This window comes from Strix uralensis, chromosome 1 (assembly GCF_047716275.1).
Source record: "Strix uralensis isolate ZFMK-TIS-50842 chromosome 1, bStrUra1, whole genome shotgun sequence".
In the NCBI taxonomy this organism is placed as follows: domain Eukaryota; kingdom Metazoa; phylum Chordata; class Aves; order Strigiformes; family Strigidae; genus Strix; species Strix uralensis.
Window position 1 is genome coordinate 174,619,186 of NC_133972.1, and position 27,036 is coordinate 174,646,221.

A 27,036-nucleotide genomic window follows, 5' to 3' on the forward strand; every position below is an offset into this window, starting at 1 on the left:
TCCCACACCCTTGGTTCATCCATCGGTGTGGCCGCACGTGCCGAGGCTGCGCCGTGCGGGCTGAGCCCTGTCCCCCCGGCACACTTCTCTTCACAGATGCCGTCACCCGGCCCATTTTTAATTGCTTCATTACACCCGGGCTGTTGAAAGGCCGTTGCGTTTTTGCCTGGCATCAAATCGCGTCCACGTGCCACAGGGGCGAGCGCTGACTCTGCCGCGCAGAGCCGGGGGGTCCTCGCACGTCACCCCTCTGTCACCGCAGCGGCGACGGGGTCGGGGTTGGCGCGGGCTCAGGGCACCGCAGACCCGCAACTCACGCGAGTCTGGGGAAGGGCAGACACGGGGCTCGTCTTCCCGCGACATCCTGCCCCCGCCGAAGCGATTCCCGTCTCCTGGCGCAGCGCTTGCGCCGGGAAATGAACCCAGCGCTGGCAGTGACGTCCCCAGGGGTGACAACTGGTGCGGGGTGGAAAACCCTGCAGAAACAACCGACACACCAAAGCCAAAGGCAGAACTCGGAGGAAGTTGGAAGCGATTTCAAGCGCTGATGGAGAGGAGGAGCAAAGGCAAACGTCTGTCAGGAGCAGCAGGGAGGGAAGGAGGGAATCACGGAATCATTTCAGCTCAAAAAGCCCTTGAAGCTCCTCCAGTGCAACCATGAACCTCACCCTGACCGTTCCCAACTCCACCAGATCCCTCAGCGCTGGCTCAACCCGACTCTTCAACCCCTCCAGGGATGGGGACTCCCCCCCTGCCCTGGGCAGCCCATTCCAACGCCCAACAACCCCTTCTGCAAAGAAATCCTTCCTAAGAGCCAGTCTGACCCTGCCCTGGCGCAGCTTGAGGCCATTCCCTCTTGGCCTGCCGCTGGTTCCTTGGCTCAAGAGACTCATCCCCCCTCTCTGCACCCTCCTTTCAGGCAGTTGCAGAGGGCCAGGAGGTCTCCCCTCAGCCTCCTCTTCTCCACACTAAACCCCCCCAGTTCCCTCAGCCGCTCCCCATCACACCTGTGCTCCAGACCCTGCACCAGCTCCGTTGCCCTTCTCTGGACACGCTCGAGTCATTCAAGGGCCTTTTTGGAGTGAGGGGCCCAAAACTGAACACAGTTCAGAGGGAGCTGGGTGTCTGGGGAAAAGTGGGGGCTGGCACAGCAGCTGCAGGAGTAGGGGGTGTCCCCTCTCCCCGGGAACACAGGCCAGGCCACCGCCATCCGGAGGGGACAACCACCTCGGAGCTGGCCAGGCCCAGCCCTGCCCCACAGCCCGGAAGGTGACGGCACAGTGGGTCACCCCAGCAGCCCCACGGCACATTCACGCAGCCTGGAGACGGAACCCCGACGCCAAGCAGCCGCCGCTGCCTTTTGGGGCAACCAAGCAGCATCTGTGACCACCCCCAGCGCAGAGGGGAGCGGGACAGAGGGAGGTTCGAATGCTCTGAAGGTAACAACGAAGAGTTTTTTATTGTTCTTACGTAAAAAAAAAAAAAAAAAGCACCCCCGAAGGCGCACACAGCGTCCACCACACCTCCGCCGTGATCTCCTTCTCCGAAACGTCCTGGAAAACTCGGCCCCGGAGCCCAGCCCGGGATTTAGGCGAGGGAGGCACCGCACGGGGTTCAACCCCCCCCCTTGTGGGCTGCCACGGGAGAAGCGCAATTCCTGGGCCTTTATCCCAGCCGCTTCCCCAACGGATGACAAAAATAAAGCTTTCAACCATAGAAAAGCCACCAGGTGACAGACCATTTGTTTTATATATATTTGTATGTATATATATAGAGAGATATTTATATATATATAGATAGAAGTGGGTTCTTCTTCTCTCATGTAAAAATTCAAAATACAGTTTTTACTATTAACAATCTGAAGTGTAAATGTACAAATTTTTACTGCTAAGCAAAAGGAAAACAAACCCAAAGGAACAAATAAAAAGAAACACACAGAGCGAGAGAAAATAAAAAAAGAGAAGATAAAGCTGGGCTGGGGGGAGACCCTCGGGGACCAGACCGCAAGGCAGAGACCACAACGGGATCCGACCCACCGGCGCCAGATCGGCAAACTTTTATTTCTCTTTTAAAAACCATCGCATCCACCTCTCCGGGGGCGAGGAGGGAAGGGGACAGGGGTGGAAGGGGAACTCTCTTCCTCCGAAAAGCTACCCCGTCTGCACCCCCGGCGAGCGCCCCGCTTCCCGGCCCCCCCCTCCCCGCGGCCGTGCCCCCGCCGGTGTCCCGCGGTGGAGAGGGGCTGAGGGGGGGACACACCCGGCACCAGAATCGCGAGCGTGGCGTTAAGGGGCCGTCCGGGCTCTCCCGCCCGCTCCCCGGAGCCGCCGCGGCACCGCGAGGTTCAGGGGGGGTGCGGGGGACCCTCCTGCACGGCTCGGGCCGCCCCCCCCCCCCCCCCCCGGCGGCCGCCAAACTGGAGGAGCGCTGGGTGGCTAGAATCTAAAGCAGATTTCAAAACACCTCATTAAGCACACACACAAATGAAATCCTCACAGTGCCGGGGGGAAGCAAACATGAACCAGAGGGCGTTTAGAGCTTTCAATGTCTGTGCAAAGCGAGGAGGCCGACGGCTGGATTTCCCTTTAGTGCGTATTCTTCCTCTTTTCACCCTGCCCTGGGCCTTAGGATATCGCAGGGTCCTTGGGTTTGGGCTGCTCAGTCCCTGACAAGAGGGAGATGGTGGGATCTTCGGAGTACTCGTCCCCGTCCGTGAAATACGGCCCTTCCCCCAGCTCGAAGAATATCGGCAGGTCCCCGCTCCCCATGTCGATAGCGCTCGAGTCCACCACGAAGAGGGGCTGGGCCGTGTAGTGCACCAGCTGCTTCCCTGCCAAGAGAGAGTCGGCACGAGGGTGACGCTTTTTGGGAGGGCGGGCGGGCGGCGAAGCCAGCGCCGGGCGGGGGAACGCGACAGCGGCCGCGCGGGAAGCAGCGCCCCGCGCCCCGCCAGGCACCAGGACTCGGCGAGGAATTTCACCCCGACAGCACGGGGAGAGCGCCCTGCCCGGGCCGGGGGGGGCTGAGCCTGCAGCTGGGGGCCGGGGAGCGGCACCGTGGGGGCCCACTCGGTCCCAAATCCCACGATGGGGCCAGAGGGACCTCGAGTGTCCGGTGCAGGGGGGCTGCCCAGGAGCGTGTCTGAACATCTCCACGGTTCCTCAGCCTCTCTGGGCAGCCTGTGCCAGAACTCGAGCACCCTCACGGTAAAAATTGGCAGGATTCTGTGTTTTGATGGAATTTTGTTTCAATTCTCCCTGGGCACCGCCGAGGAGAGCCCGGCTCCCTCCGTGTCGCTCCCTCCCATTGGGGATTTACACACAGAGCTCAGACCCCCCTCCCGGCTTCCTCGTTTCCAGCCTCGACAGCCCCATCTCTCAGCCAAATTTTGGGAGGAGAAACCATTTTTCTACAGTCTCAAATCTCCCGCCGCTGAGAGAAAACCGAGACGGCCGCCGGGTACCTGTGTCTGCTGTGCTGGCCTCTGTCTCAGCCGGTTTCTGCTGCTCCTGGGATGAAAGGAGATCCTGAATCTGCGGGGAGAAGAAAAGTTGGGTGGGTGGGGGTCCGACGGACCCGACACACGCGCAGCGTGCAGGGTTCACAGCCTCGGAGCCCCGCGACGGCGGGGGGGGCCGGCCGTGGGGGGGGTGTGGGGCTGGCGGCCGGGCCCGTGCAGCTCCAGCTCCAGCTCCAGCCTCCGCTCCAGCTCCCGCGTCGCCAGCGTGGCCGGTGCCGGCACCGCGAGGCTCCCGGGGCCGAGCCTGGTCACCCGGCTCCTCTCTCCTAGACGCAAAGGTCCTGCTCTGCAAACGCTCCCTCTGATCACAGCACGTTCCGCATCCCGGGATCGAAAATCCCAGGGACAGCCTTCGGGACACGCTTGTCAAGAGTCATTTTATTAATTGATTTTTATTTATTCAAAGTCTTATTGCTACTCAAGCACCTGAGAGCTGCAGGTCCCGGCAAGCTGCCAGAGCGACCCGGGCTGTGGCCGGGGACACGATCCTGTCTCACCCCCATCCCACGGGCACGACCGGGCTGGAAAATCTGAGTGTTAAAGGGAAAAAACACTTTGGAAGCGGGAGAAACCGCCCTGCCCACCCGAGGAGCTCCGCTTGCTGCAAAGTCAGGAGGGGAAACCCCGGCACCCCCAGAACTAACACCGCCCAGGGAATACGGTGCTGAGCCAGCTAATCCCGGACCGCCGAGCAGGATTCGCCACTGGGAGGACAACGCCTGAGCGGACGCTCTCCTGCGGGACCACTTTCCTTCTCTGGATTTACAGGCAGTTAATAATCCCTTGACTACTTATTACAGCACCTGCTGCCGCGGAAAAGCCACCTCAGCAAGGATTTCAGCGCGGAGCCAGCGTTTTGGTTACCAGTTAGCGACCGGCACCAAGCGAAAGCAGAGCGCTGGAGAGCACGCGGGTCTTAATCACAGGATCATCTAGGTCAGAAAAGATCTTAAAGATCATCTAGTCCAACCAGGGAGCGTCTGGCTGCAGTTCAGGAACCCTGCAGCTCAACCTACAGCCAGCACTGGGGTTTTCGTAGCTGGGTGAAGACAAAGCCCAGCGCAACAGCCCTCCCAGGGTGACACCGGAGATAAACGACACACAAGTGACCTCGATCCGAACACGGCTCGAGCTGAAGAGCTAAGCTGTGGATTTCAGAGGGCGCCAGTTAAGACTCCGTTAGTAAATCCTGCTTCCAGATTTTCTGCGGTGTAACCCTCAGCTCAACGGCACCATGTAATTCCTTTCTGAATTACTGAATCTTCACCACTCGTGCTCTTCTCCCAAATCCCACTAAGCCTGTGCTCCCTGCCCAGCCGGCCCCAGAGCCTCGAGTCGGGAGAAAACCTGGTTAAAGAGCTCAGGGGAAGGTGTTTGTCTGCACAAACTGCACCTCTGCCCTTCCCCCTGTAGCCCTTTTTCCCCTGCGAGTAGCCCAAGAGCTCGGCTAGTCGCCGGTGTCCACGTCGCACCACCGGGCGGGAGGAGGGAGCAAAAAGGTCGAGAAACATCCAGCGAGAGACGCGCCCCAGGGACGCTGCGGAATTATTAACTGCAAAGTCCTTTTCTGTGTTTTACCCGCCGGTGCCAGGCGGGGTAAGGAGTCCCCCCGCTCCAGCGCAGGGTCAGGCGTAGCCCAAACGCACTCGTGGGAACGGTTCGGCTTCGGGAAACGCCGCGGGGGTGCTTCGGCGCGGGGCTGCACGCGCTCCCCCCGCTCCCCCCCTCCCGCACGGCCCGGCCCAGGAGCAGCACCTGCGGGCCCACAAGCTCCCAGCAAAGGGACTTAAATCCAGGTTTTCCTGTTTTGCAAGAAGTTTCAAGATGTTTCCTGTTCTGCGCTGGGAGAAAAAACACACGATCCCTTTGTGCTTTTTTCAGATTAAAAAAAGAAGTGGGGGGGGGGGGGGGGGAGAAGGAGTTAGAGACTAGCTGAGGGTCTCCTGCTCACTGCATCAGCCGGGCGAGAAGACCCCAGCACCCACGCCGTTGTTTTTCTCAGTCTCCCTCAGTTTTTCTCACGGAATTGTTCTAATTTGTGCAAATACCGACACAGGGCAGCGCAGGCAGCACCGGGGCTCCGGACTCGGCCCCAGCCCGGGAGCGCTCCAGGCATTGGGCTCCCGGGTCTGGGACTTGCTGGATTTGACTGTAATTTCCACCCCGCTGCTCCAAGCACCTTCTGGGAGCAGCCACAAAACGCCGTGTTTGCCTGATCACCGTTATCTGATAGAAAAAACCCTCATTTTATCAGGCAACGCTGGCTCTTGCGAGGAGAGGCTGAGTCGGCACCGCGCGCGGTGCTCAGCGCGGACGATACGCGAGGAAATAAAATAACGAACAGGGCACAGGATGGAGCCTGCCTTGAGAAAACCTCCTGACAATTCACGAAAGCGAAAAGGAGGGTTTATGGAAACCACATGCAGCTCTCTAGGCCTCAGTGCACTTCCACGTTCAGGGGGCAGAGCTCGCAGGAGAGCTGGAAGTCTCAGCACCTAATTAACCGAGCGTGAATGATGAAGTAGCCCTGCTCTCTGTAGGAGCTGCTCGGGAGAAAGCGGCGGCGCTAATTGAATTATTTCCCCTCGGTGGCTCCCCCGGCCCGCGCGGGGCTCCCCGCTCCTCCTCTCACCCACATCCCCTCCCTTCGGGCTGGGGCTGGCCAGAGCCTGTCAGAGCCCGTCCTTTAATCACGCGGAGGGGCGGCTGCGGAACAGCGGGACACACTTCGTTCTGGCAGCTGCGTGTGCACGCAGGGATTTTTAACAGCTACTCACACTGGCAAGGCTGCTGTCCAGGTCGGGGAGGTTCATGTCTGTAACCGTCATTGAAGGGCTAAAGAGCTGCCAAAGGAAAGAATGATGAGTGTAGGGAAAGAAAAGCAAACGCAGGCATGCTGTGGAAATTCATGGTCGAAGCTACCGTGGTCCATCTGCCACCGCCAGCCACAGGCACGCGGCGCCGCGCGACGCAGCCGGGGCCCGGCGGGAGCGGGGGGCAGGTACTCACGTCCAGCAGCGCGCTCGTGTCCACGCTGAAGCCGTGGGTGGTCAGCATCGTCTGCAGGTTATCCAGGTTGGAATCGATGGTGTCCAGGTGGTCGTTGAGTTCGTTCCTGGGCAAGAGAAAGAGGAGCGCAGGCGATCAGCGCCGAGAAGCCTCTCCCCACGTTTTGGGCTACTAAGGGGATTTCTCTCCACCCGAGGACTTGCTACTCCTACGACCCAAGCGGGAGAGCGGGGCCGGGGCTCCTGCAGCTCCAGCGAGCCTGGGGGTCGGCACGCCGCCACAGCGATGCTCCCTCCCTCGCTCCATCTCCGGCCCGAGCCTGGAGACGCCGCTGGGACTCTTCCTCCGGAGGGGTCCGAGGGCGAGCATGGCCCAAATACGGGGAATTTCTGAGGAACCCCCGGATTTCTGCAGCCGTTTAGGCTCTGTGGTGAGGGGTAACCACTGGCCACCACGGGCTGGCAGGGACCTCGGGGCAGCTTTGGACCCTTTCTCCAGTCCAGACGCAGGGACCGCCTCTGCGGGGCACCTCCCGGTTGTGGATACGTGACAAAGAAAGGGCGACAACCCTTCCTCCCCGCCACAACTTGCTCTGGGTGAAAATCTCAAGGGCTGGCCAGAAAAAACCTTTGCATCTGGACTGGCAACGGGGAAATCATTTGCTCATCGCGAGATGGACTTTCTAGTAACAATGGAGGGAACTAAAGCTGCTTCCGTGTACCCGGGGAGACGAACCTTCCCACTGCATCCCGACCTGCGCACGCCCCTGACGGCTCCGGGCAGCGCCCAAGAGCCAACACCTACGTGGTATCTCGGCAAAGCCGGGCTCTGTCTGTACCCGGACACCGCGCACCGTGAGTGATGGATGGCAGCGAGGTGCCAGCCCCACAAACCAGGCCGTAAGGTAAACCAGGCCCTAAGATAAATCAGGCTGTAAGATAGACCAGGCTGAAAGATAAACCAGGCTGTAAGACAAACTAGGCCATAAGATAAACCAGGCTGTAAGATAAACCAGACCCTAAGACAAACCAGGCTGTAAGATAGACCAAGCTGTAAGACAAAACAGGTCATATGACAAACCATAAGATAGACCAGGCCCTAAGATAAACCAGGCTGTAAGATAAACCAGGCTGTAAGACAAGCCAGGCTGTAAGATAAACCAGGCTGTAAGATAAACCAGGCCCTAAGATAAACCAGGCTGAAAGATAAACCAGGCCCTAAGACAAACCAGGCCATAAAATAAACCAGGCTGAAAGACAAACCAGGCCCTAAGACAAACCAGGCCCTACGACAAACCAGGCCCTAAGACAAACCAGGCCCTACGACAAACCAGGCCAGCTGTGAGGACACAGCCTGTCCCCTCCTCCGTCGCTCGGGTGACGCTGCAGCCCCCGGCGGGCGGCTGAGCAGGAGCAATCCTGGCAAAGCTTTTCACCGACCCCGAGCTCGGCTGCGGGCCTGGGCTCCAGAGCGTGGTCACGCTGAGCGGAGCGGGGCAGCCGGGGCTGCAGCGGCGGAGCGGGGACTGGCCTCGCAGCGTTCTCCAGTCCCACGGTGCTGGCGGCACTTCACGTCCACAACGCTCCAGAAGAAAAGCGGACGACAAAAACCTCACGGTGCTGCCAAAAAGCCTCCGAGGGTCTCTTGGTGAGCACTCCTGGGAGAACAGGAGGTTTGGTCTGGTGGCGGCCTGGGGTCTGGCCCACGGCCCTGCTGAAAAACCCCTGAATTTGGCAACATTAGCAGTACCAGGTTCAGTTTATTGCAGTTGTCAGTTGTGGTGTGGCCCCACCTTCAATCCACCACATCCTCTGTCCCAGAAAGGCTCTTTTTGGCCACGGAAGGTGCTGACAAGGGACTGGCAGTGCAGGTCCCGCCCAGGGAGAGCGTGGAGCTGAAGAGGACGATGTCAGAGGCACGGGCAGACGTGCACAAGCACGAGGCAAACGGCAAAGCTGCGGTTTTCACTCTCCCACGGATTAGAAAAACACCAGAAGCTCCTTCTCTGCTTGGAGGGTCCGTAGCTGCTGCGGTGGAGTTTGTCCCCCTCAGGCACCACTGGCACCAGCCCCCTGCAGAGGAGCGTTTCCCACTGAGATCCCTTCGGCAGACCGAGCACCCCCGGCCCCCGCAGCACTGCAAACGCCCGACCGCGGCGCTCGGGGCCCGGCCACAGCACGGGCAGCTCCAGGTCCTGGCCCGAACCGCCCCACCTTGCCCCTTCATCCCGCAGCAGCACCCTGAAGGGGACAAAATCAAGTATTTTGGCAGCGCTGCAGAAAGCGAAAAGCAGCCACGAGGTCCCCTGGCAGCTCGGAAAGTCCAACAGCACAAATGAGCATCCTGCCAGAGCAACAAATATCCTCATTCTGGGAATACTGTGCTCGGGGCCACAGGAAAACCGGCTGCAGCCGCAGCCCAGCAGCACATTCCTGCCTTACCTCTCCCCCGCGTGCGAGCGGGAGCTGCAGAGGTCTGCAACTCTTTTTTAGAACTAAGATCCACAAATAAATTACTTATCCAAGTTTAGGCTTTTAAATGGCTTCCGAAGTCCTCACTGCCCAGCACCTGAAACACTCTGGGGGATTTAAGACCCTTTCAGCGACCCCACAGCGTGGAACGGGCCCGTCCCAGCCACGGTGCCATCAGAAACCCACCTGGGACAGGCTGGTGCTTCCACCCCCGCGGGGACAGAGCCCAGGCCGGGGTCCAGGCCAGCTCACGCGAAAAGTGACGCTGGGATTAGACCGCTAACGAACTCCGGGCCTCCGAAGCGAGTCTCCCTGTTTCTTTGCAGGAGACGAGGGGCCCCTGAGCCGCTGGTTTCGATGTGGAACTGGAAATGGGTAGTTGGTGACTGGTTCCCAGCGCTGCTGGCGGGTTTAACGCTCCCCGCAGGTCCCACTCTCCTGCGCTGAGCTACGGCTGCCATGGAAAACGCTCACCGAGCAGGGAAGAAAGAGGGAGAGGGACTCTCCGGAGCAATACGGCTTTCCTTAACTTTCCAAGTGTGCTGTGGGTTGAAGTGTGAGGAACCAGTGTCTCCAGGCACCGAGACGGAGGGGCCAAGGGCTCCGTAAGGCCTCTGCTTCTGTCCCTGAAGCCCGACAGCCCCAGTGGAGCAGCCTGAGCTGAGTGTGTGCAGGAAGAAGGCCCAGAGCTCTCCCTTCCCTTGAGGAGTGCAGGCGCTGAAGGCGAGGAGATGTCACAGAACCCCAGAATCTTCTCGGTTGGAAAAGCCCTCGAAGCTCCTCCAGTCCAACCACGAACCTCACCCTGACCATTCCCAACTCCACCAGATCCCTCAGCGCTGGCTCAACCCGACTCTTCAACCCCTCCAGGGATGGGGACTCCCCCCCTGCCCTGGGCAGCCCATTCCAACGCCCAACAACCCCTTCTGCAAAGAAATCCTTCCTAAGAGCCAGTCTGACCCTGCCCTGGCGCAGCTTGAGGCCATTCCCTCTTGGCCTGCCGCTGGTTCCTTGGCTCAAGAGACTCATCCCCCCTCTCTGCACCCTCCTTTCAGGCAGTTGCAGAGGGCCAGGAGGTCTCCCCTCAGCCTCCTCTTCTCCACACTAAACCCCCCCAGTTCCCTCAGCCGCTCCCCATCAGACCTGTGCTCCAGACCCTGCACCAGCTCCGTTGCCCTTCTCTGGACACGCTCGAGTCATTCAAGGGCCTTTTTGGAGTGAGGGGCCCAAAACTGAACCCACTCATCGAGGGGCGGCCTCACCAGTGCCCAGCACAGGGGTCAGATCCCTTCCCTGTCCCAGCACGTCTCCAGTGCTGAGAGATCAACGCCTTCTCTTCAAAGCCAAGACTCAAAAGTCCTCCCAACACCCACAGCCCACGGCAGAGCGGGGCACGCGCTCTGGGAGTGGAGGAGCCAGCAGCAGGATGTGCCACCCCCACAGCACCGCGCTGCATCCACCCGGGGAAGAGGCAGGGAGCTCCAACATGAGGGTCCCACCCCATCGCTGTGTCCCAAGTAACCCGCAAACTACCAGCAGAATCCGCAGAAAATGTGACAGGGACAGGCTGCATGAGACAGGATTGATGCAGAAGAGCTTTGCAAGGCCCCAGGTGCGTGGATGCGCAGGGGAAAAGGGCACTGGAAACACTTTAGAGGTAAAGAATAACCCTGCCCAAAGGGCCCGCCCTGGCTCTGCTTTCCCTGTCGCAGCGCCCGTCCCCAGGCCCAGCACATCCTCCCGGCGAGTTCCCCCGGGCCAGATTAACGAACCAGCCAGATTAACGAACCAGCCAAAATAACAAACCAGCCAGATTAACAAACCAGCCAGATTAACGAACCAGCCACAATAACAATCCCCGGCTCCTGGGCTCCCGGGGTGGCCCACAGAGCACGGGCTCTCGCGAGACCCTCGCTGCCTGCGTTTCCCCCTGATGAGGTGATGGCAGTCGGCCCGCGTGGGGTGGTCCCGCTCTGGGTGGGCTGTTTTACAGTCTGAGAAGCAGCAAAGTAAAAATAGCACCTTCTTGCTCACAGATCTGCTCTCTGTGGGTCCCCGCCGCTCGTCCCCAGTGGAAAGACGTGTTGAATCCCGATGCCGCGGTGGCCCCAGACGCTGGGAAGCCCCGGCCGTGTGATCCTCGCCGTGACTGCTGGAGGCAGCAGAAAGCAGCGACCCGCCTCTCCCTGCGCTGGGAGCCAGTTGAGCTGGCAGCTTTTTACTGGGGAAAAGGCACGTTTTGGTACAGGCGCTGATGAGAGAACTCCATCTGCCTCTGGTGCTGCCTGCTGCCGCCCCTGCCTGTGCCTTATGGCCAGGCAGCTGCCTGCAAGCCCAGCACCAGGGCTCACGCCAGTGTGATCCACAAGCAGAACACGCTTCCCAGGAAGGCCCTGGAGCCACCGCGGAGCTCCCGAGCTCCAGCGCACGGTTCCCACATCTCAGCTCTCTGTCGGCACAGCCGGCGCTTCGGCAGGGAGCGGCTCCTGGCGTGGCAGCCCGGCCCCGCTCCCGAGCAGAGCTGTCCTTTGCCATCCCTGACCCCGCCAAGCCCACGCTGCTGGTCGCTTCCCAGAAACAACCGACCGGCCACCAGACGCTCCCAGGCACCACACAACCCCCCATCCTCTGAATTCAAAGCACTGAAAACGTACAGAGGCTTTTTCCTTCCTTTTCAAATGTTCTGTTTTCTAAAAGCAAGAAGACAGAGCAGATTTGCCACGATGAGCATGTTTCCGTAAGGAAAAAGCAGCCCCCTGCGCTCCCTCCGTGCCTGGGCGACGGGCTCGGGGTGCGGGAGAGCTGGGCCCAGACCCACCAGAGCCGTCTGCGGCGATTCCTGCACCGACCACCTCGGACATAACCTTTGTGGGGGTGAAAGACCAATTTAGGATGCGTTTTAGCTCAAGACATACTACATTTGTCTTTTGCATTATTCTCTACATTAGGTTAAAGTATTTAAGGGCAATACTTCAGTGTTCCCTAAGCTTCTGTGGGAGACAGGCTGCCAGCCTGGATGGACCCAGTCCTATCTGGGATGTTTCTTTCTACAACAAAGCTTTATTAAAGCAGCATCTTGGGGCGCAGGCGGGTTTGCAGTGGGAAGTTTCCTTGTTCTGTCACGATTGTAAAACAGGAAAACACATCCGAAAAGTCATTTCAGCCCTGAGCTCCCATCGCTTTTCCAACGCAACACTTTGGTGACCGAGCTGTGTGAGTTTTGCGCTGGCAGGAGAGGCCGAGCCAGCAGCTCGCAGGGCTGAAGTTTCCGTTCATCAAAACCAGGTACAGCATGGACAGCAGCGGCGCAGGCTGCCCTCCCTCCCTGCCAAGACCACCCTAGAGGAGGAGAAGTTTAGCCTCTGCTGGCTGCTCAATATTTGCAGCCACTGTGTTGAGCTGGCCGAGAAGTTTGCGCCTCGCTGTGCTGATTTTTAGAGCTTTCTCCTCGCTGCCGGACTACCCAGAAGGTCAGGCCCGCTGCCTGCTCACTGCAGCGCTCCCCTGCTCCCCTGCCCACCACGGCAGCGCCTGGGGAAATGCTGACCCTTGCTGTGATCTGCAATGCAGTGAGGAAGAGGAGGAACTGGGGCAAAGACGAGTGACCTCTGACATCTGCGGAGAGCGAGTCAAACTGAAAAATACAAACAGAAGAGGGTAGTAGATTCGAGAGACTCACAACCAGGCACTTTCAAGGAATGAAATGTTTGTTAGGTTCAAAGGGAAGAACATGCTCCTGCGCTTCAAGTGGCGCGGAAGGTGCTGGGGGGGCGGCCCTGTGGCGCTTTGGAAGCGGGCAAGCAGCTGCAGGCTGGCAGAATTGTGACTCACAACAGAAAACAAGACACGGAAACAGTCCTGCGAAAGCAAGCGGAGGCAGCACGGGGTCGTTACAGCACGGGGTCGTCACAGCACAACAGCACGGGGCCCTTACAGCACAGCCAAGCTCAGCTGGAGGTTTCTCAGCAAGACCAACGACTCCTGACGCGTGTCTGCTTCTGGGGCGGCACTGACAGGGGAGCGCAGCCGCTGGCGCCGCTGACGGGGCGCTGGGGCTCTGGGGAAAGGCAGGAGCCGGCCCAGCGGCCCGCTGCTCTCTGAGAACCTACATCACGTTAGGAATGTGGGCGTCAAAGTTTGTCGGCGTGCGATGGGCTTGGGCTCTTGTAAAGTGGCTCCCGAGGGTCCCTGGGTGGAGGGTGGATAATGTTTGGGCCACCCCGTGAGCGTTTCCAGGCAAACATTCCCTTTTACTGCCAGAATCTCGGTACTGTCACCTGCTGCTAAACCCTGGTGGTCACACGAAGGTCGTTCTCGTTTCCAATGAAATTCCCCTGGACAAAGGATGTCTTGTAGATTAAATAACAGCCCGCGTGGCTCACAAAGAGGCACTGCACGCCGTGACCCGCACTCTTACAGGCTGCTCTTCTCCAATAAATTTGAGAACAAGCGAAACACACTTCATGGGATGAAAAACAGGTACTGCTGAGACTTCGTGGCAGGCTGCGAGCGCTGGGGTCAAGCCAGCAGCGCTTGGGCACCCCAGACATACTGTGAAGTCACCCACCATCAGTAAAACGCCTCCCTTATTACCCGCCTCTCAACACAACGAGTGGATTCCTGGGGATTTAACAGAGAAAGGGCACTGCGCCGCGTCCTCCGACACGCGGCCTGTCCGGCTCCAAAGGCCAAGGAGCAAGCGCCGAGCTCTGAGCGCGGGGCGGGGTGCAGGGAGAGGCCACGGCACGGGCGCTGCTGGGGATGTGACGAGCAGCGTGCTGCCCGTTCAGAGCCGCTGCTGCCAGCGCTTCCGTCAGCCAGCCATCCTCGCTGCCCGCTCAGCATCTCCCCAGTTTGTGCTCTGCTCGCTCCGCTTTCCGCCGGGCACCTACGGCTGGTCGAGAGGCATCGACTCAGTGAAGGGTTTGGGGTGGGAGGGACCCTTCAAGGTCATCCAGTCCCACCCCCCACCACGGGCAGGGACATCTGCGACCAGCTCGGGTCGCTCAGAGCCCTGTTCCACCTGACCTTGAACGTTCCCAGGGACGGGGCATCGACCCCCTCGCTGGGCGACCTGGTCCAGTGCCTCACCACCCTCCAAGTATAAAATTAATTCCTTAGATCTAGGCTGAATCTCCCCTCTGAGTTCAGAACCATCACCCCTTGTCTCATCGCTCCAGGCTCTACTAAAAAGTCTGTCCCCACCTTTCCTACCAGCCCCTTTTAAGCACTGAGAGGCCACAGGAAGGTTTCCCCGCAGCCTTCCAGTGCTGCTCCGCTCTAGCAGCCGCGAGGTCGCTCCAGGGCTGTCGGGAAGCAGCCAAGGCCGTGGCCTGCTAGGAACACCCCCCTCCTCCTCTGCTGTAACAGGATTCACAGTGTCCAGCAACCCCAAGGACCAAAACTGCAGGCGGAGAAGCTGAGGCACAAAGCTAACACCATCCCAACCCATCGAGGAGCCGGGGCCGGGGCTTCCTTTTATTATTTACACTTTGCCTTCAAATTCCCCGGGCAGGGACAGATTTTGTGTTAAACAGTTCCACTCTTGTCTAGCACCGCGTGCCCACGGGGTCAGCCACAATATGTTACAACTCTTCGTTTATAAATTCATGGGGCAGCCGGGTTAGGAGCTGCGAGACGGGGACAGGACTAGTGTGTGGCTGGGAATCCTTCCTGGCCAGATTCCTTCCCTCTGGAAGGTCCCTAAAGCAGATGAGAGAAGCGCAGTGCTGTCTGCAAAACGCAGGAGCAAGAGAGCACTGAAAGAGGAGGAAGCACAAACCCTTTTAAAGGGTAAAAGCACGGAGCTCACTCTCCGCAGGGGCAAGGGGCAAATGTTTTCTGTGTCCTTTCCCTGCTTCTGCACAGCCTGTGAGAGCCCTTCATAATTCAAGAGATGCTCTCAGCAGTGCTTTTTTTTTTTTTTTTCCATTTTTATTACCTTTTAAACAGCCAGTTTCAGCTTGTGACGAGCTGTACAACAAAATCTGTCTCTCTGTAAGGTATTGGTGAGATGGATTGCAGCGCCCTGGACGCGTCTATAAATAGGGGAAGCTACAAACATCTCCAAGGCCAGGAGGAAGGAGCGAGCAGGCATCTCCTGCTCCGCGTCCGCGAGGTGTAAAGGCAGCAGCGCCCGCTCCACCGTGCTGCTGACGGGCCGCAGGGGCAGCCCCCGCGCTCGCGCCGCGCTCCCTGCGTAACGTTAAAGGAAAAGGGCTTCTGCCCCAGGTTTTGTCCCTGCTCCACGCAGAGCTCTGACACAACAGCTCTGAAAAGTGGTGGCTGACGCAGAATTCACGCTCGCGTGTGCTGGGAGACCACAGCAGCCTTCGGGCTAAAAGAGCTCTCGGCTGCCTTCCAGCACCCTGGAACTAACTGTGTCTTCTTCAAATCGCTTTTATGCTTTAAGAACAGAAAATCTGTCCTGGCTTTCAGAGGGAAGACCTTAACTCCAACACTGTTTCTCCCAGAACACAAGGAGCACGGGAAGCGGCCAAGATCTCAACGTGGTCAAGGGGAGAAGTTCTTGGCAGCTTGATGCGGACAAACCACTTTCTGGTTTTTCATCCCAACCCTTGCAGTTGCGTCTGTGAGCACTGTGTGGTGATAAAAGACATAAGACTGCGCGTCTGCTCCCTAATAAAAAACTGCCCTCCGAGTCCAGCCTGCCACCCGCCGAGCCCAGCCTACGCTTGACGCAAGCTGTGTCCTAGTGAGTAGAGGATGAGTGGAAGAGCGTATTCACAACTAGAACTAGGTGGGCAAACGCCAGTTTAATGCAAAACTTCCTCCCTTATTGATTTGGGGGGCAGCTGGGCTGGGTAAAAGCAGAGGACGGTGTAGGGGCAGCGCTACGGTGCACGCTGTCGGAGCAGGCTCACGGAGAAACGCTGCCCACAGCGGTTCCAAGTCTCACCTGCAGGTAAAACCCACTGGGATTAAAGCTTCCAGCGAGCAATTTGGGAAGCTGCTGCCGGCACCGCGTGCCTGTCGGCCGCCCCTGGACTGCAAATACAGCGCAGAAGCTTTTATAGACCGCGAGGATGTGCTGGGCCCGAGCTGAAACAGCTGATCTCGCCGTGACTCAATTCCTGCGCTGGAGGAGCTGGCAGTTTGAACGATATATTTAGCACAGTAATTTTTATCCGTGCTTATTTTGGCATTTCACGTGGCCCCTTGCAGCAGAATCCACCCCCCCCAAGGGGGTTTAATTCTGTGCGGGGGGTCAGGTGATAGGAAACATTCCTTGCTCCCAGCAGAACAGGAACGGGAGAGAGAAATATCCCCCCTGGCCCTTGCGGGGAGGGCTGCGCTCAGCGCCCCGTGCCGCACCAACGACCCCACCTGCGTCCAGCGCTGGCTTAACATCCTTTCAAAGCTTAACAACAGAGCGGTGGGATGGCTGTGGCAAGGCCTGAGCTCAGCCAGGCTGGGCACGGCACTTACTTGTCGAGGCAGGCAACGCTGAGGCACTTTTCCTGGGGCTGAGGCTGCGGGGTGCTGTCGCCGGCTGCAGCGGTCGTGGTGCTGGGCTTGTTCTCCTGCAGGATGGAGTCAATGAACGTGGAGGGGGACAGAAGAGTTTCAACAGCAGGAGGGTTGCCTGGGCTGGCCTCCTCTATCTTGGGGCTGCAGGTGGGACTAGGGGGTTCTTCTTTGATACGGACCAAGGGGCTACTCCTGCGAGAAAGAAAACTGGTAACAATCTCACGCTAACACATTTCTAAGGTCTGCTTCCACACAACGGGGCAAAAAACTCCTTCTGACTGCTGTTCCCTTTTCACATGCAAAGCCTCAAAGTCAGCTACAAAGAGGAGGCTGAACGAGCACCTAAACAGTTCTGATTCTGACCCCAATCGAGCACCTAAACAGTCCTGATTCTGACCCTAACCATCTCCCCTGACACATCACCCTCGTGCGCTGTTTCTGCCACCGCAGCGTATTCCCTGTTCCTGCAGGTCTGTGGGGCTGCTCAGCCCAGGACGCGCCCCGCAGCCAGCTCTGTGCGTGTGAAGTTCTGGGAAGGAGGGTGGGATTTTCCTTCACCAGCCTAGTTAAAACAATAGAGCGTTTGATGTGGACGTAGACTAACTAGCACAGAAGCGGCACAGCGATGATGCCTTTTCCCACAGTGGCTGCGGAGAGGCCGGAGCAGGGGCTGCGGTGGTGGAACTGCTCCCGCGAGGTCGGCGGAGCGAAGCCTTTGTGCAGACAGAGCCTGCGATCGACCTTTCACGTCAGCACCCGGGCGTTTTCAGATGGACTGTTTTTATGGGCAGGGAGGATGGCTTCTTTGGTCAGCCCTAATTTTACCACCCAAACTCGCTGATTTGGGGGTGTAAGAGGTGCAATTAGTCCTACTGCAAAGGACAGCAACTACAAAAGGACAGAGAAAAGGGCCATTAAGCAAACATATGGTCTATATTTAAGAGCGAGTGTTCCTGGCAGAGGGTATTAAAGGCAATAAATGGCATTTGTGGGTGATTCAGCACCTCAGGGGAAGCGCCAGTGCCAGGAATAACCTATTAAAGAGGAAGAAAAAAAGGGATCGGGAGACCACAAGGTGCTGAGGAAAGATGGGCCCTTCTTGCCTGGGGAGGCTCAGAAAGCTCGTGAGCTGCTGGGGGCTGCACTGCCGCAGCGAGGGGCTTTCGCCGCTGCAGAACGGGGTGGGCACAACCTACGGGCAGCTCCCACCTCTGCTAGGCCTGAGCTGAAAACGCTGCTGCTGGGTGCTGGCTGACCTGTGTTTGCTACAAGATCCTCAGTCTCTCCGCCTGCGGTGTTTGGGACAGAGCTGTCATGGTTATCATCTGTTACTGGGGAATGAAGCTGCCACTGCACCTCCTCCTCTGTGCAGGGCAAAGCTAACCCTGCGCCCAGGACGGTAGTTGTTTCATGGGACAGAATCCCAGAATCATCTGGGTTGGAAAAGCCCTTGAAGCTCCTCCAGTCCAACCATGAACCTCACCCTGACCGTTCCCAACTCCACCAGATCCCTCAGCGCTGGCTCAACCCGACTCTTCAACCCCTCCAGGGATGGGGACTCCCCCCCTGCCCTGGGCAGCCCATTCCAACGCCCAACAACCCCTTCTGCAAAGAAATCCTTCCTAAGAGCCAGTCTGACCCTGCCCTGGCGCAGCTTGAGGCCATTCCCTCTTGGCCTGCCGCTGGTTCCTTGGCTCAAGACACTCATCCCCCCTCTCTGCACCCTCCTTTCAGGCAGTTGCAGAGGGCCAGGAGGTCTCCCCTCAGCCTCCTCTTCTCCACACTAAACCCCCCCAGTTCCCTCAGCCGCTCCCCATCACACCTGTGCTCCAGACCCTGCACCAGCTCCGTTGCCCTTCTCTGGACACGCTCGAGTCATTCAATGGCCTTTTTGGAGTGAGGGGCCCAAAACTGAACCCACTCATCGAGGGGCGGCCTCACCAGTGCCCAGCACAGGGGTCAGATCCCTTCCCTGTCCCTGCTGGCCATGCTAGTGCTGATACAAGCCAGGATGCCATTGGCCTCATTGGCCACCTGGGCACACTGCTGGCTCATTATCAATCCCCCCCCAGGTCCCTCTCTGACTGAGATGGAGCCAACGAGGACAATTTCCTTGTGCAAACCAAAGTGTGACCCGCCCCAGCCTGGCTCACTCTAGACAGGGGAGGCAGAGTTTGGAAGAAAGAATTAAAGCGGAACAAAACCAACCAACCAAGCAAAAATGTGCTGAGGTGGCAGCATCCTGAGCAAGACTATCCCGGAGGGACAGGTCTGACTTTCCACAGAGCCCCGCTGAGGTGAGCAGTGTTGAGGTCAAACACCCTGAACGTCCCCGGTACCAAGGGCTGTGCTGTTTTCCAGCTCACGGGGGGTTTTTAACTGAAGAGACTCGTTCTTGTGGTGTTTGACCGCTCAGCTCATTGGGAAACACATTCTCATACGCAGGCGGCGTCGGATTTTATGAGAGCGACGGCTTACCTTTCATCGAGACTGCCGCTGGGAGATGCGGAAGGGCTGGACTGGGCTAGCTCAGTCACGTCGGAGATAATGGGACCAGAGTTGGCTGAAGAATCCGGGGAGTAGAGGTTGGAGCCGCTGTATGCTGGGGAAGAAGCCTGAAATGACAATCAGAGCATTCGTGGTGTGAAGCACTGGGCACGTACCGGACCCCGTCCCGCCAACGGGAGACGGAGCGGGAGGAGGCCCCTCGGAACAGCCCCGAAGGCTGAGCCTCCCCAGGAGGAAGGCAAGGCGGGGCTCTGAGCGATGCCTAGAGACACACGGCTCCCAACCCAACCCTACTGGGGGGGTGGGGGGCGGAATTTAAAAAAAAAATCAGACTTCTGTCCTGTAAACTTCATTTTCTTGGAAATAATGGAACTTAAAAAGTAAAAATGGTGGTTTCTTTTTCTGGATCATTCAGACCTGGGCTTTTAGAAACCCAGATTTTCAGGTTACCCCTTCTAGTAAGACTCCATTCTTTTAAATGGGAGTTGAAATTCATATGACTGGGACGTACAGAGATAAGAAATACAGAGATTTCTACGCTGTCACAGCACACGAAATGGCTGCTATCGACCAATTTTGCTATCGATCTCGTTAAGGAGCAAATTAATGGAGACATCTGAGTGAACCCGAATCCCCTCTCTTCTTTGCGTATCAGCATTTCTCAGTGCAGGACACAAGGAAACTCCAGATGAGAAGATGCAGCTGGGAGTGTCCGAAAGCCCGTCGGGATGCGGAGGACCCCCCGGCCCGTCCCTAGGGGCAGATAACGACGTGACTGTCTCCCCTCTAAGGTCTGCCGGGACCACGCTGCCGGACCCTTCTTCATCACCACTTAGCACAGTGCAGACGTGGCCCCTCACCTCCCTCGTTATTAAAAAAAATATTAAAAAATCACCCCAACTGCTTCCACAGGGCCATGCGGAGACGCTCGGCAGCCACGCGGGACCCCTGGCTCTGTCTGCTCGAGCCCGGCGGGGCCGTGCCGGATCCGTCCCACGCGCGGGAGCGTTTCTGCCTGGCGCCGGGCTCGCCGACACGTTGAGGAAAGGGGCAGCCGCTCACCTGGAGCTTTTCTAAAACCCCACGGGCGCCGAGGAGCGTGCAGGCAGCGCGCTGTCCTTCAAACACAGCCCCGTGCCCTGTTCCGCACCGTGACTTCTGGGCTCTTTATCGTTTCTGCGAGCCCGAGGCCGCGTTCTCGAGCTGCAAAGGGCACGATGATGCAGCAGCAGTTGCACAGCCCAGGGGGCACGGGGCGAGCTGCTGCCTGGCGGCACTGACGTGAGATCAAGTCCCGGTGAGCAGCGTTGAGCTCAGCTATGGCAAGGTCAGGACTACCCAGGCCTCACCCCCACTAAGGCCTTACGCCGTGTTAACACTCTTCTTGTGAAAACACAAAGTTTTTTTTCACTGTCAAAGCAGGGGCTGCGGCAGTGTCAGGATCCAGCCTACTCATTGGCAGCTCGCTCTGAAAAATCGCCCAACTATCATTTTTTCAGTTCTGTTCGGAGCTGAAAATCATAAACACTTAAGTACGAGAAAGGATGACCACCTGCGTTTCCCATAATTGGGACAATCCGGTAATACCTGGAAGAGCTCCCGGTGGTTCTGTGTTAAGTATTTGCTGCGTGCAAGAATAAAGGCCCTTTTAAAAAAGAGATCACAGGGTCGGACGGGAGCTGGAACGGGAACAGAGGAGCTTCCACGGAGGGTGGTCGAACTGCAGGAGAGCTCTTTAATGGGGCTTCGCTATTTTGGTTCTCTGCTCAAAAATTCCTCAGCTCACCTCGGCACACCAGGGCAGCCCCATGTCAGGGGCCGGCGGCTGGAATCCGCCGTCCCTGCGGCAGGACTGTACCTTGGAATTGGGGACAGCTTTTATTTTGCTCCGCACAGGCCATGTGAAGGCTTAGCTACCTCCCAGCTGGAAAGCCTCACCCCTGGGCTACGGCACTGCCAGAGGCTCAGTATAAAGAAGATTCACACAACGGCTTTGGCCAAAAACCACCAGCTGGCTTTCCCAGACCAGGGGTGTCACAGCCTGAGAGAGACACCCCGAATTTAAGTGGGGCAGTTTCCCAGAGCACATGCCGATGGGAACCAGATCAAACAGAGCACCTAAAATGAAAACAGCCATGTCAAGACAGAATCCCAGAATCATCCGGGTTGGAAAAGCCCTCGAAGCTCCTCCAGTCCAACCATGAACCTCACCCTGACCGTTCCCAACTCCACCAGATCCCTCAGCGCTGGCTCAACCCGACTCTTCAACCCCTCCAGGGATGGGGACTCCCCCCCTGCCCTGGGCAGCCCATTCCAACGCCCAACAACCCCTTCTGCAAAGAAATCCTTCCTAAGAGCCAGTCTGACCCTGCCCTGCCGCAGCTTGAGGCCATTTCCTCTTGGCCTGCCGCTGGTTCCTTGGCTCAAGAGACTCATCCCCCCTCTCTGCACCCTCCTTTCAGGCAGTTGCAGAGGGCCAGGAGGTCTCCCCTCAGCCTCCTCTTCTCCACACTAAACCCCCCCAGTTCCCTCAGCCGCTCCCCATCACACCTGTGCTCCAGACCCTGCACCAGCTCCGTTGCCCTTCTCTGGACACGCTCGAGTCATTCAAGGGCCTTTTTGGAGTGAGGGGCCCAAAACTGAACCCAGGAATCGAGGGGCAGCAAATTGCGTGGGTCAGCATCGGCCTGAGGCGATTAAAAGCAAAGAGAGATCGGCGGTAAGTGCGGAGCCAGGCAGCCCTCCGAGAGTGCCACGAGCGCAGTTTTGCAGCCCTCAGGGCACGGGACGAGGCCTCCAGCCCTCGCCGAACGTCAGAGCCCACAGCGTGAGACCCGCGCAGCTCGAAGGCGTTCAAAGCACCGTGTCTGACACAGGGTATATGTGCAGGCACGCTGCAGCTCTCGGGTCGGAAGGGAGATAGAGCATAAGCAACCCCACTGCCCTCTGCTGGCTTTTGAGGCCGAGCAAACTCAACACACCCAGGGAGCTTGTCTGAAAGAGGATTCGGGGCCAGGATTAAGGGTTTGGAAGAGACTCCTTGTGTTCGTTTGCCGTGGGAAGCAGCACATCAAACAGTGCACCAGAAGGGTGGGAGTGTAGACGAAACCACAGGATTCCCTGGGAACCAGCAGCAATCTGAAGGCCAGCCCAAGGGTACATTTACAGACTCCCAGAACGTGTCAGCGTGTCCCCAAGGCCACATCCTGGAGCGAGGCAGTGGGACACGGACAACATTCGCTGTCACAAACCGCTCATAAAAAAACAAACAAACTGCTCATGAAGAGAAGAGGAAACCTCAAAACAATTCGAGCAGGACGCGCCGCAGGGGGGAAGCGGAGCGAGCTCTGCGGAGGGGGGTGATGGGCCATTTCTCTCCCCCTCCCTCCCTCCCATCAGTGCCCACAGACAGAACTTGCCTCACCGCGTGGGGACAAGCCACCGAGAACCTTCTGGAACAAGCCATTGCGCAGGCATACGAAAGATGATATAAAGGCAACACCCCATGTGTGTCTTTGTCGACCCAACACCTATGGACCGAGCTTGTTACTCTACGACACCGTGGGATTCAGGGGTGGGGGTTCCCCTTTTCCTACCCCTCCCCTCTTTCCTCTTTCTTCTTTCTGCTCTTACATATATTCACGTATATAAGTTTTGTGCGATCAGGTGATCGTTGACGTGTTGTTAGGAAAATTGTCTCATTGTCAAAGTGCCTTTATTCACTCTTGGAAGGTTACCAGTTGATCGAAGGTTACCAGTTGATCGAAGGTTATCGGTTGATTGAAGGTTATCAGTTGATCAAAGGTTACCAGTTGATCAAAGGTTATCAGTTGATCGAAGGTTACCGGTTGATCGAAGGTTATCAGTTGATCGAAGGTTACCGGTTGATTGAAGGTTATCAGTTGTCTGAAGGTTACCGGTTGATCGAAGGTTACCGGTTGATCGAAGGTTATCAGTTGATCGAAGGTTACCGGTTGATTGAAGGTTATCAGTTGATCAAAGGTTACCAGTTGATCGAAGGTTACCGGTTGATCGAAGGTTATCAGTTGATCGAAGGTTACCGGTTGATCAAAGGTTACCAGTTGATTGAAGGTTACCGGTTGATCGAAGGTTATCAGTTGATCAAAGGTTACCGGTTGATCGAAGGTTATCAGTTGATCGAAGGTTATCAGTTGATCGAAGGTTACCGGTTGATCGAAGGTTATCAGTTGATCGAAGGTTACCAGTTGATCGAAGGTTACCGGTTGATTGAAGGTTATCAGTTGATCGAAGGTTATCAGTTGATCGAAGGTTACCGGTTGATTGAAGGTTACCAGTTGATCGAAGGTTACCAGTTGATCGAAGGTTATCAGTTGATCGAAGGTTACCGGTTGATCAAAGGTTACCAGTTGATCGAAGGTTACCGGTTGATCGAAGGTTATCAGTTGATCGAAGGTTATCAGTTGATCGAAGGTTACCGGTTGATCGAAGGTTATCAGTTGATCGAAGGTTATCAGTTGATCGAAGGTTACCGGTTGATTGAAGGTTATCAGTTGATCAAAGGTTATCAGTTGATCGAAGGTTACCGGTTGATTGAAGGTTATCAGTTGTCTGAAGGTTACCGGTTGATCGAAGGTTACCGGTTGATCGAAGGTTACTGGTTGATCGAAGGTGATCTGTTGATCATTGCCTAATTGTCTCCATTCACTCACTGAAGTTGTCAGTTAACAAGGTTATCAGCACCGTTGTTTCTCTGAGCCGTGGCTCTGCAGAGCAGGGACTGGCCCTTCCACCACTCCCGGCCTCTCGGGGAATCCAAGATTCACCCCCCTTGTAACCCTCCGTGGGGGCCGAGACGTTCACCCACCGTCATGAGGCCGAACACAGCCATATCCAGCTGCGACGGCGTTTCCTCCGGACTCTGCACCCACGAGGTCTCGCGGGGCAGCCCTTCACCCTGACAGCTCCCGCCTGCTCTCACCCCGCGGCTCCACTCCACCCAACCTGCTCTCCTGGGGATTCTCCTGTGCACGCTCCGCTCTTTCCGCCTGGCTCCCTACCTCCACAGACACAATTCCGTCCCCATCGCTTGAGTCTTGGCTACTTCAGGTCTGTGTCTTGGCCAGGCTCTGCCCCGCACCACCTCCCCTGGCTGACAGGTTTCTTTGGAGGGAGTAACGCTAATTATACGTGGGCACATGTTAATTAGGCAAACGTTTCTTAGACTGACCGACAGCATTTTGTTTGCCGCAAAGCCAAAACACGGCCCGAGATGGCAGATGGAAGCTTAAGCAAGAAGGCACCACTTCCACCCATCGCCGCTTCCAGCGGAATTCAGACAACCCCGAGGCCAAATCCTCCGCCCCGGCGCCACTATGGGGGCGAATTACCAGCGAACAGCCCTCTCTCCCCATTGGCCGAGCTAGAACGCAGCTGCCACCTTCGAATCTTTTGCCAAACCAAACAAAAGAGGCTGCGAGCGAAGGGTTGTACAAAGGCAAGACCAGCTGGAGAAGAGCCAAATCCCCGCGAAGCCGCATCCCCCGTCGCCCTGCTCCCAGGCCCGGCGCGCCCGGCATACTTACTGCGTAGGGGGATGCGCCGTGGACGTGCTCCAGGGAGTACTGGCGGCTGTATTTCGGCATGGAATGTGCTGAACTGTTGTCGTTCAACATCAGGGGGCTGTGAAAAAATTCCCAAACACCACCGGAGTTACCGCCGGCACCAGGTCTCGGGCACCACCTCTCCCCCGACCCTGCAGAATCCACCCCCCCGCCCCCTAAACCCCAGAACTGGGTACTTGCCCCCACCCCCAAGCAGGTCTGGGGGTCCCGGAGGGGCAAGTGACCACGGGGGCGGCTGCGTCAGCGGAGCAGAGCAGGAAGCCCCATGACACAGAGGACACAACCAGCCCCCATGACCGGCCCCTGGGCTACGCTGGGCAGGTCTGTTGAGCAGAAATGGAAAAACTGAGGCCTCAGAGTTCAGAGTCCCTGGTCACCTCCTCCCGCAGGCCTGTATTGTCAGCGCTCTGCTTGGCTTCGCTTCTCCACGGCCAACTGCTCCAAAGATGGATTACGGGTGGTCAGCTGTGACACAGCCACTTCTGTGGCCCTTTTCAAGTACTTGAGTACTGTGGAGAAGCCCTTTCTCCTTACAAGATAAATCATTTCAGCATGTCTTGGACATTATCACCGTATAAACCACTATGTTCATTAATAATAATCGAGCCTGCTGTGGTGTTGTCTGCCATATGGTGCTGCTGGGCACTGTTCAAACACAAAGGACAGCCTTGCGGTTCGACAGGCAACACGGGGCAAGAACAGGCACACGGCTGAGCATCTCCCGGTTCGTACGTGAACAAGTGTAAAAAATGGGGTGGAGGAGAAGCTCATCCCACAGGATGAGACTGGAAGAGCAGGGCCCGCTCAGCCTAGCACAGGGTCAGGGGAGAAACAACAGGAGAACCATCTGTAAAGGCTGAGGAGGGAAAAGGAGTTGTGCTACAGTGGGACAAAACCGAGTAACTATTAATTGGTCGAAAGCAAATTAACCTGGGAACGTTCTTAACCGCTGAGAGCACTGAATGGTCATCCAGACCAACCAGCAAAGGGCAAACCAACCCCCAGCACAGGTGGGGACGGGTGTGATTCCTTTGTGACGGTGTCACAGCAGCCTGTGACGACAGGAGGCCGCTCGGGATGGCCCAAGGAAACACCCCGGCGGTGCCCAGGGGCCGTTTCAGCAGCGCAGGAGCCCGGCCCTCCCTGCGGGCGCTGCCGAGGGGACGCGGCGGTTTCACGCAGGTTAGCTACGGTTCCGCACGGGCTCCTGCGTCCCGGGCACAAACCCCTCTCGGTACAAGTTGCATAGCAGCGTTAACTGGTTTTGGCTGGAGCAAGTACTGGAAGGCTCACATGATCCCAGTGATCCCGCTGTCCAGTCCTACCCCACTGGCAAGGCTGCTACAGGAGACAGAGATCTGGGGGACCCACTCTGCTGATCCTCTCTTTATTCTCTCAGACAGGGAATCTTTATTCTGGATGTAGAAATGCAGACTTACATCTTCCTCTTCACCCCAAGAATACGGTTGGATTGCACCAATGAAATCAAAAACTGGATAAGCTGTGAGGAAAAAAAAGAAAAGCTGTTACGGTGTGTGTGGGACCCGGACAGAAATAGTTGTGGGAGCGGTCTGTGCTCTGAGCGGAGCCAGAGCTGGGCACCGGGGATGTGGCAGCGCTGATGGCAACCCTAAGCACAAAGGTGATGGCTGGGGGTGAAACCTCTACAGAACCCCAGAATCATCGGGGTTGGAAAAGCCCTTGAAGCTCCTGCAGCCCAACCATGTTCCCAACTCCACCAGATCCCTCAGCGCTGGCTCAACCCGACTCTTCAACCCCTCCAGGGATGGGGACTCCCCCCCTGCCCTGGGCAGCCCATTCCAACGCCCAACAACCCCTTCTGCAAAGAAATCCTTCCTAAGAGCCAGTCTGACCCTGCCCTGGCGCAGCTTGAGGCCATTAGACAGCAGCCAGCCCAAATTTAGCCTCTCCCCGTTGGATTTCCAGAAGCGTAACAGGAAGAAAACACGGTGATTAAAATTACTCTTGAATGGAATTAACACCGCTGCATCCCACCGGTCTGGCGAGTGCCCGGCCTCGCCACCACGAGCACGAGCGTGTGCCAATCCGTCCGTCCGGAGGGTCGGGATTTACCTTATTGACAACTTTCTGCTGCTGAGCGTGCTTCTGCCTCAAGCTGGCTACTTCCCTCCACAACGCCTCGTTCTCGCTGCAAGAGAAGAAAAAGCCATCTGAGAAAAAAAAAACAAAACCCAACAAAAAACCCGCAGTCTCTCAGGCAGAGCAAATAAAGCGGGGGCAAGTCGGAAAACTGCGGCAGGGGATTTGCCAACATCTCCAGATACTGGCTCATTTACAACCTCCTGGGGCTGCGGGTGAAATTGTGTTCATTAAGTCGGCGTTCGCCATCCTTTGAGCTCGCAGGGCTGCAGGAGCGGCAGCTATTCACACGTGGGCAGTAACCCAGAGCCGT

The 27,036-nt window shown here is 57.4% G+C and overlaps 1 protein-coding gene across 4 annotated transcripts in view; it reads right to left on the bottom strand.

Annotated features, from left to right (window-relative positions):
* Window positions 1–1,730: 1,730 nt before the first annotated feature.
* HSF1 (heat shock transcription factor 1) overlaps window positions 1,731–27,036 on the bottom strand; it is a 71,903-nt gene continuing 46,597 nt past the window's right edge. Inside the window, exons 5-14 of one of the 4 annotated variants that reach the window (XM_074889560.1) lie at window positions 26,697–26,772; window positions 26,042–26,103; window positions 24,564–24,660; window positions 18,970–19,106; window positions 16,450–16,683; window positions 12,548–12,634; window positions 6,530–6,635; window positions 6,298–6,363; window positions 3,464–3,533; window positions 1,731–2,830 (exon numbers count right to left, since the gene is read on the bottom strand). In XM_074889560.1, coding sequence (XP_074745661.1) covers window positions 2,625–2,830; window positions 3,464–3,533; window positions 6,298–6,363; window positions 6,530–6,635; window positions 12,548–12,634; window positions 16,450–16,683; window positions 18,970–19,106; window positions 24,564–24,660; window positions 26,042–26,103; window positions 26,697–26,772 — 1,141 coding nt within the window. In that variant the 3' untranslated portion in view covers window positions 1,731–2,624. The remainder of the gene's footprint in view (window positions 2,831–3,463; window positions 3,534–6,297; window positions 6,364–6,529; window positions 6,636–12,547; window positions 12,635–16,449; window positions 16,684–18,969; window positions 19,107–24,563; window positions 24,661–26,041; window positions 26,104–26,696; window positions 26,773–27,036) is intronic. The other 3 variants (XM_074889570.1, XM_074889580.1, XM_074889586.1) reach the window with 3 other exon arrangements.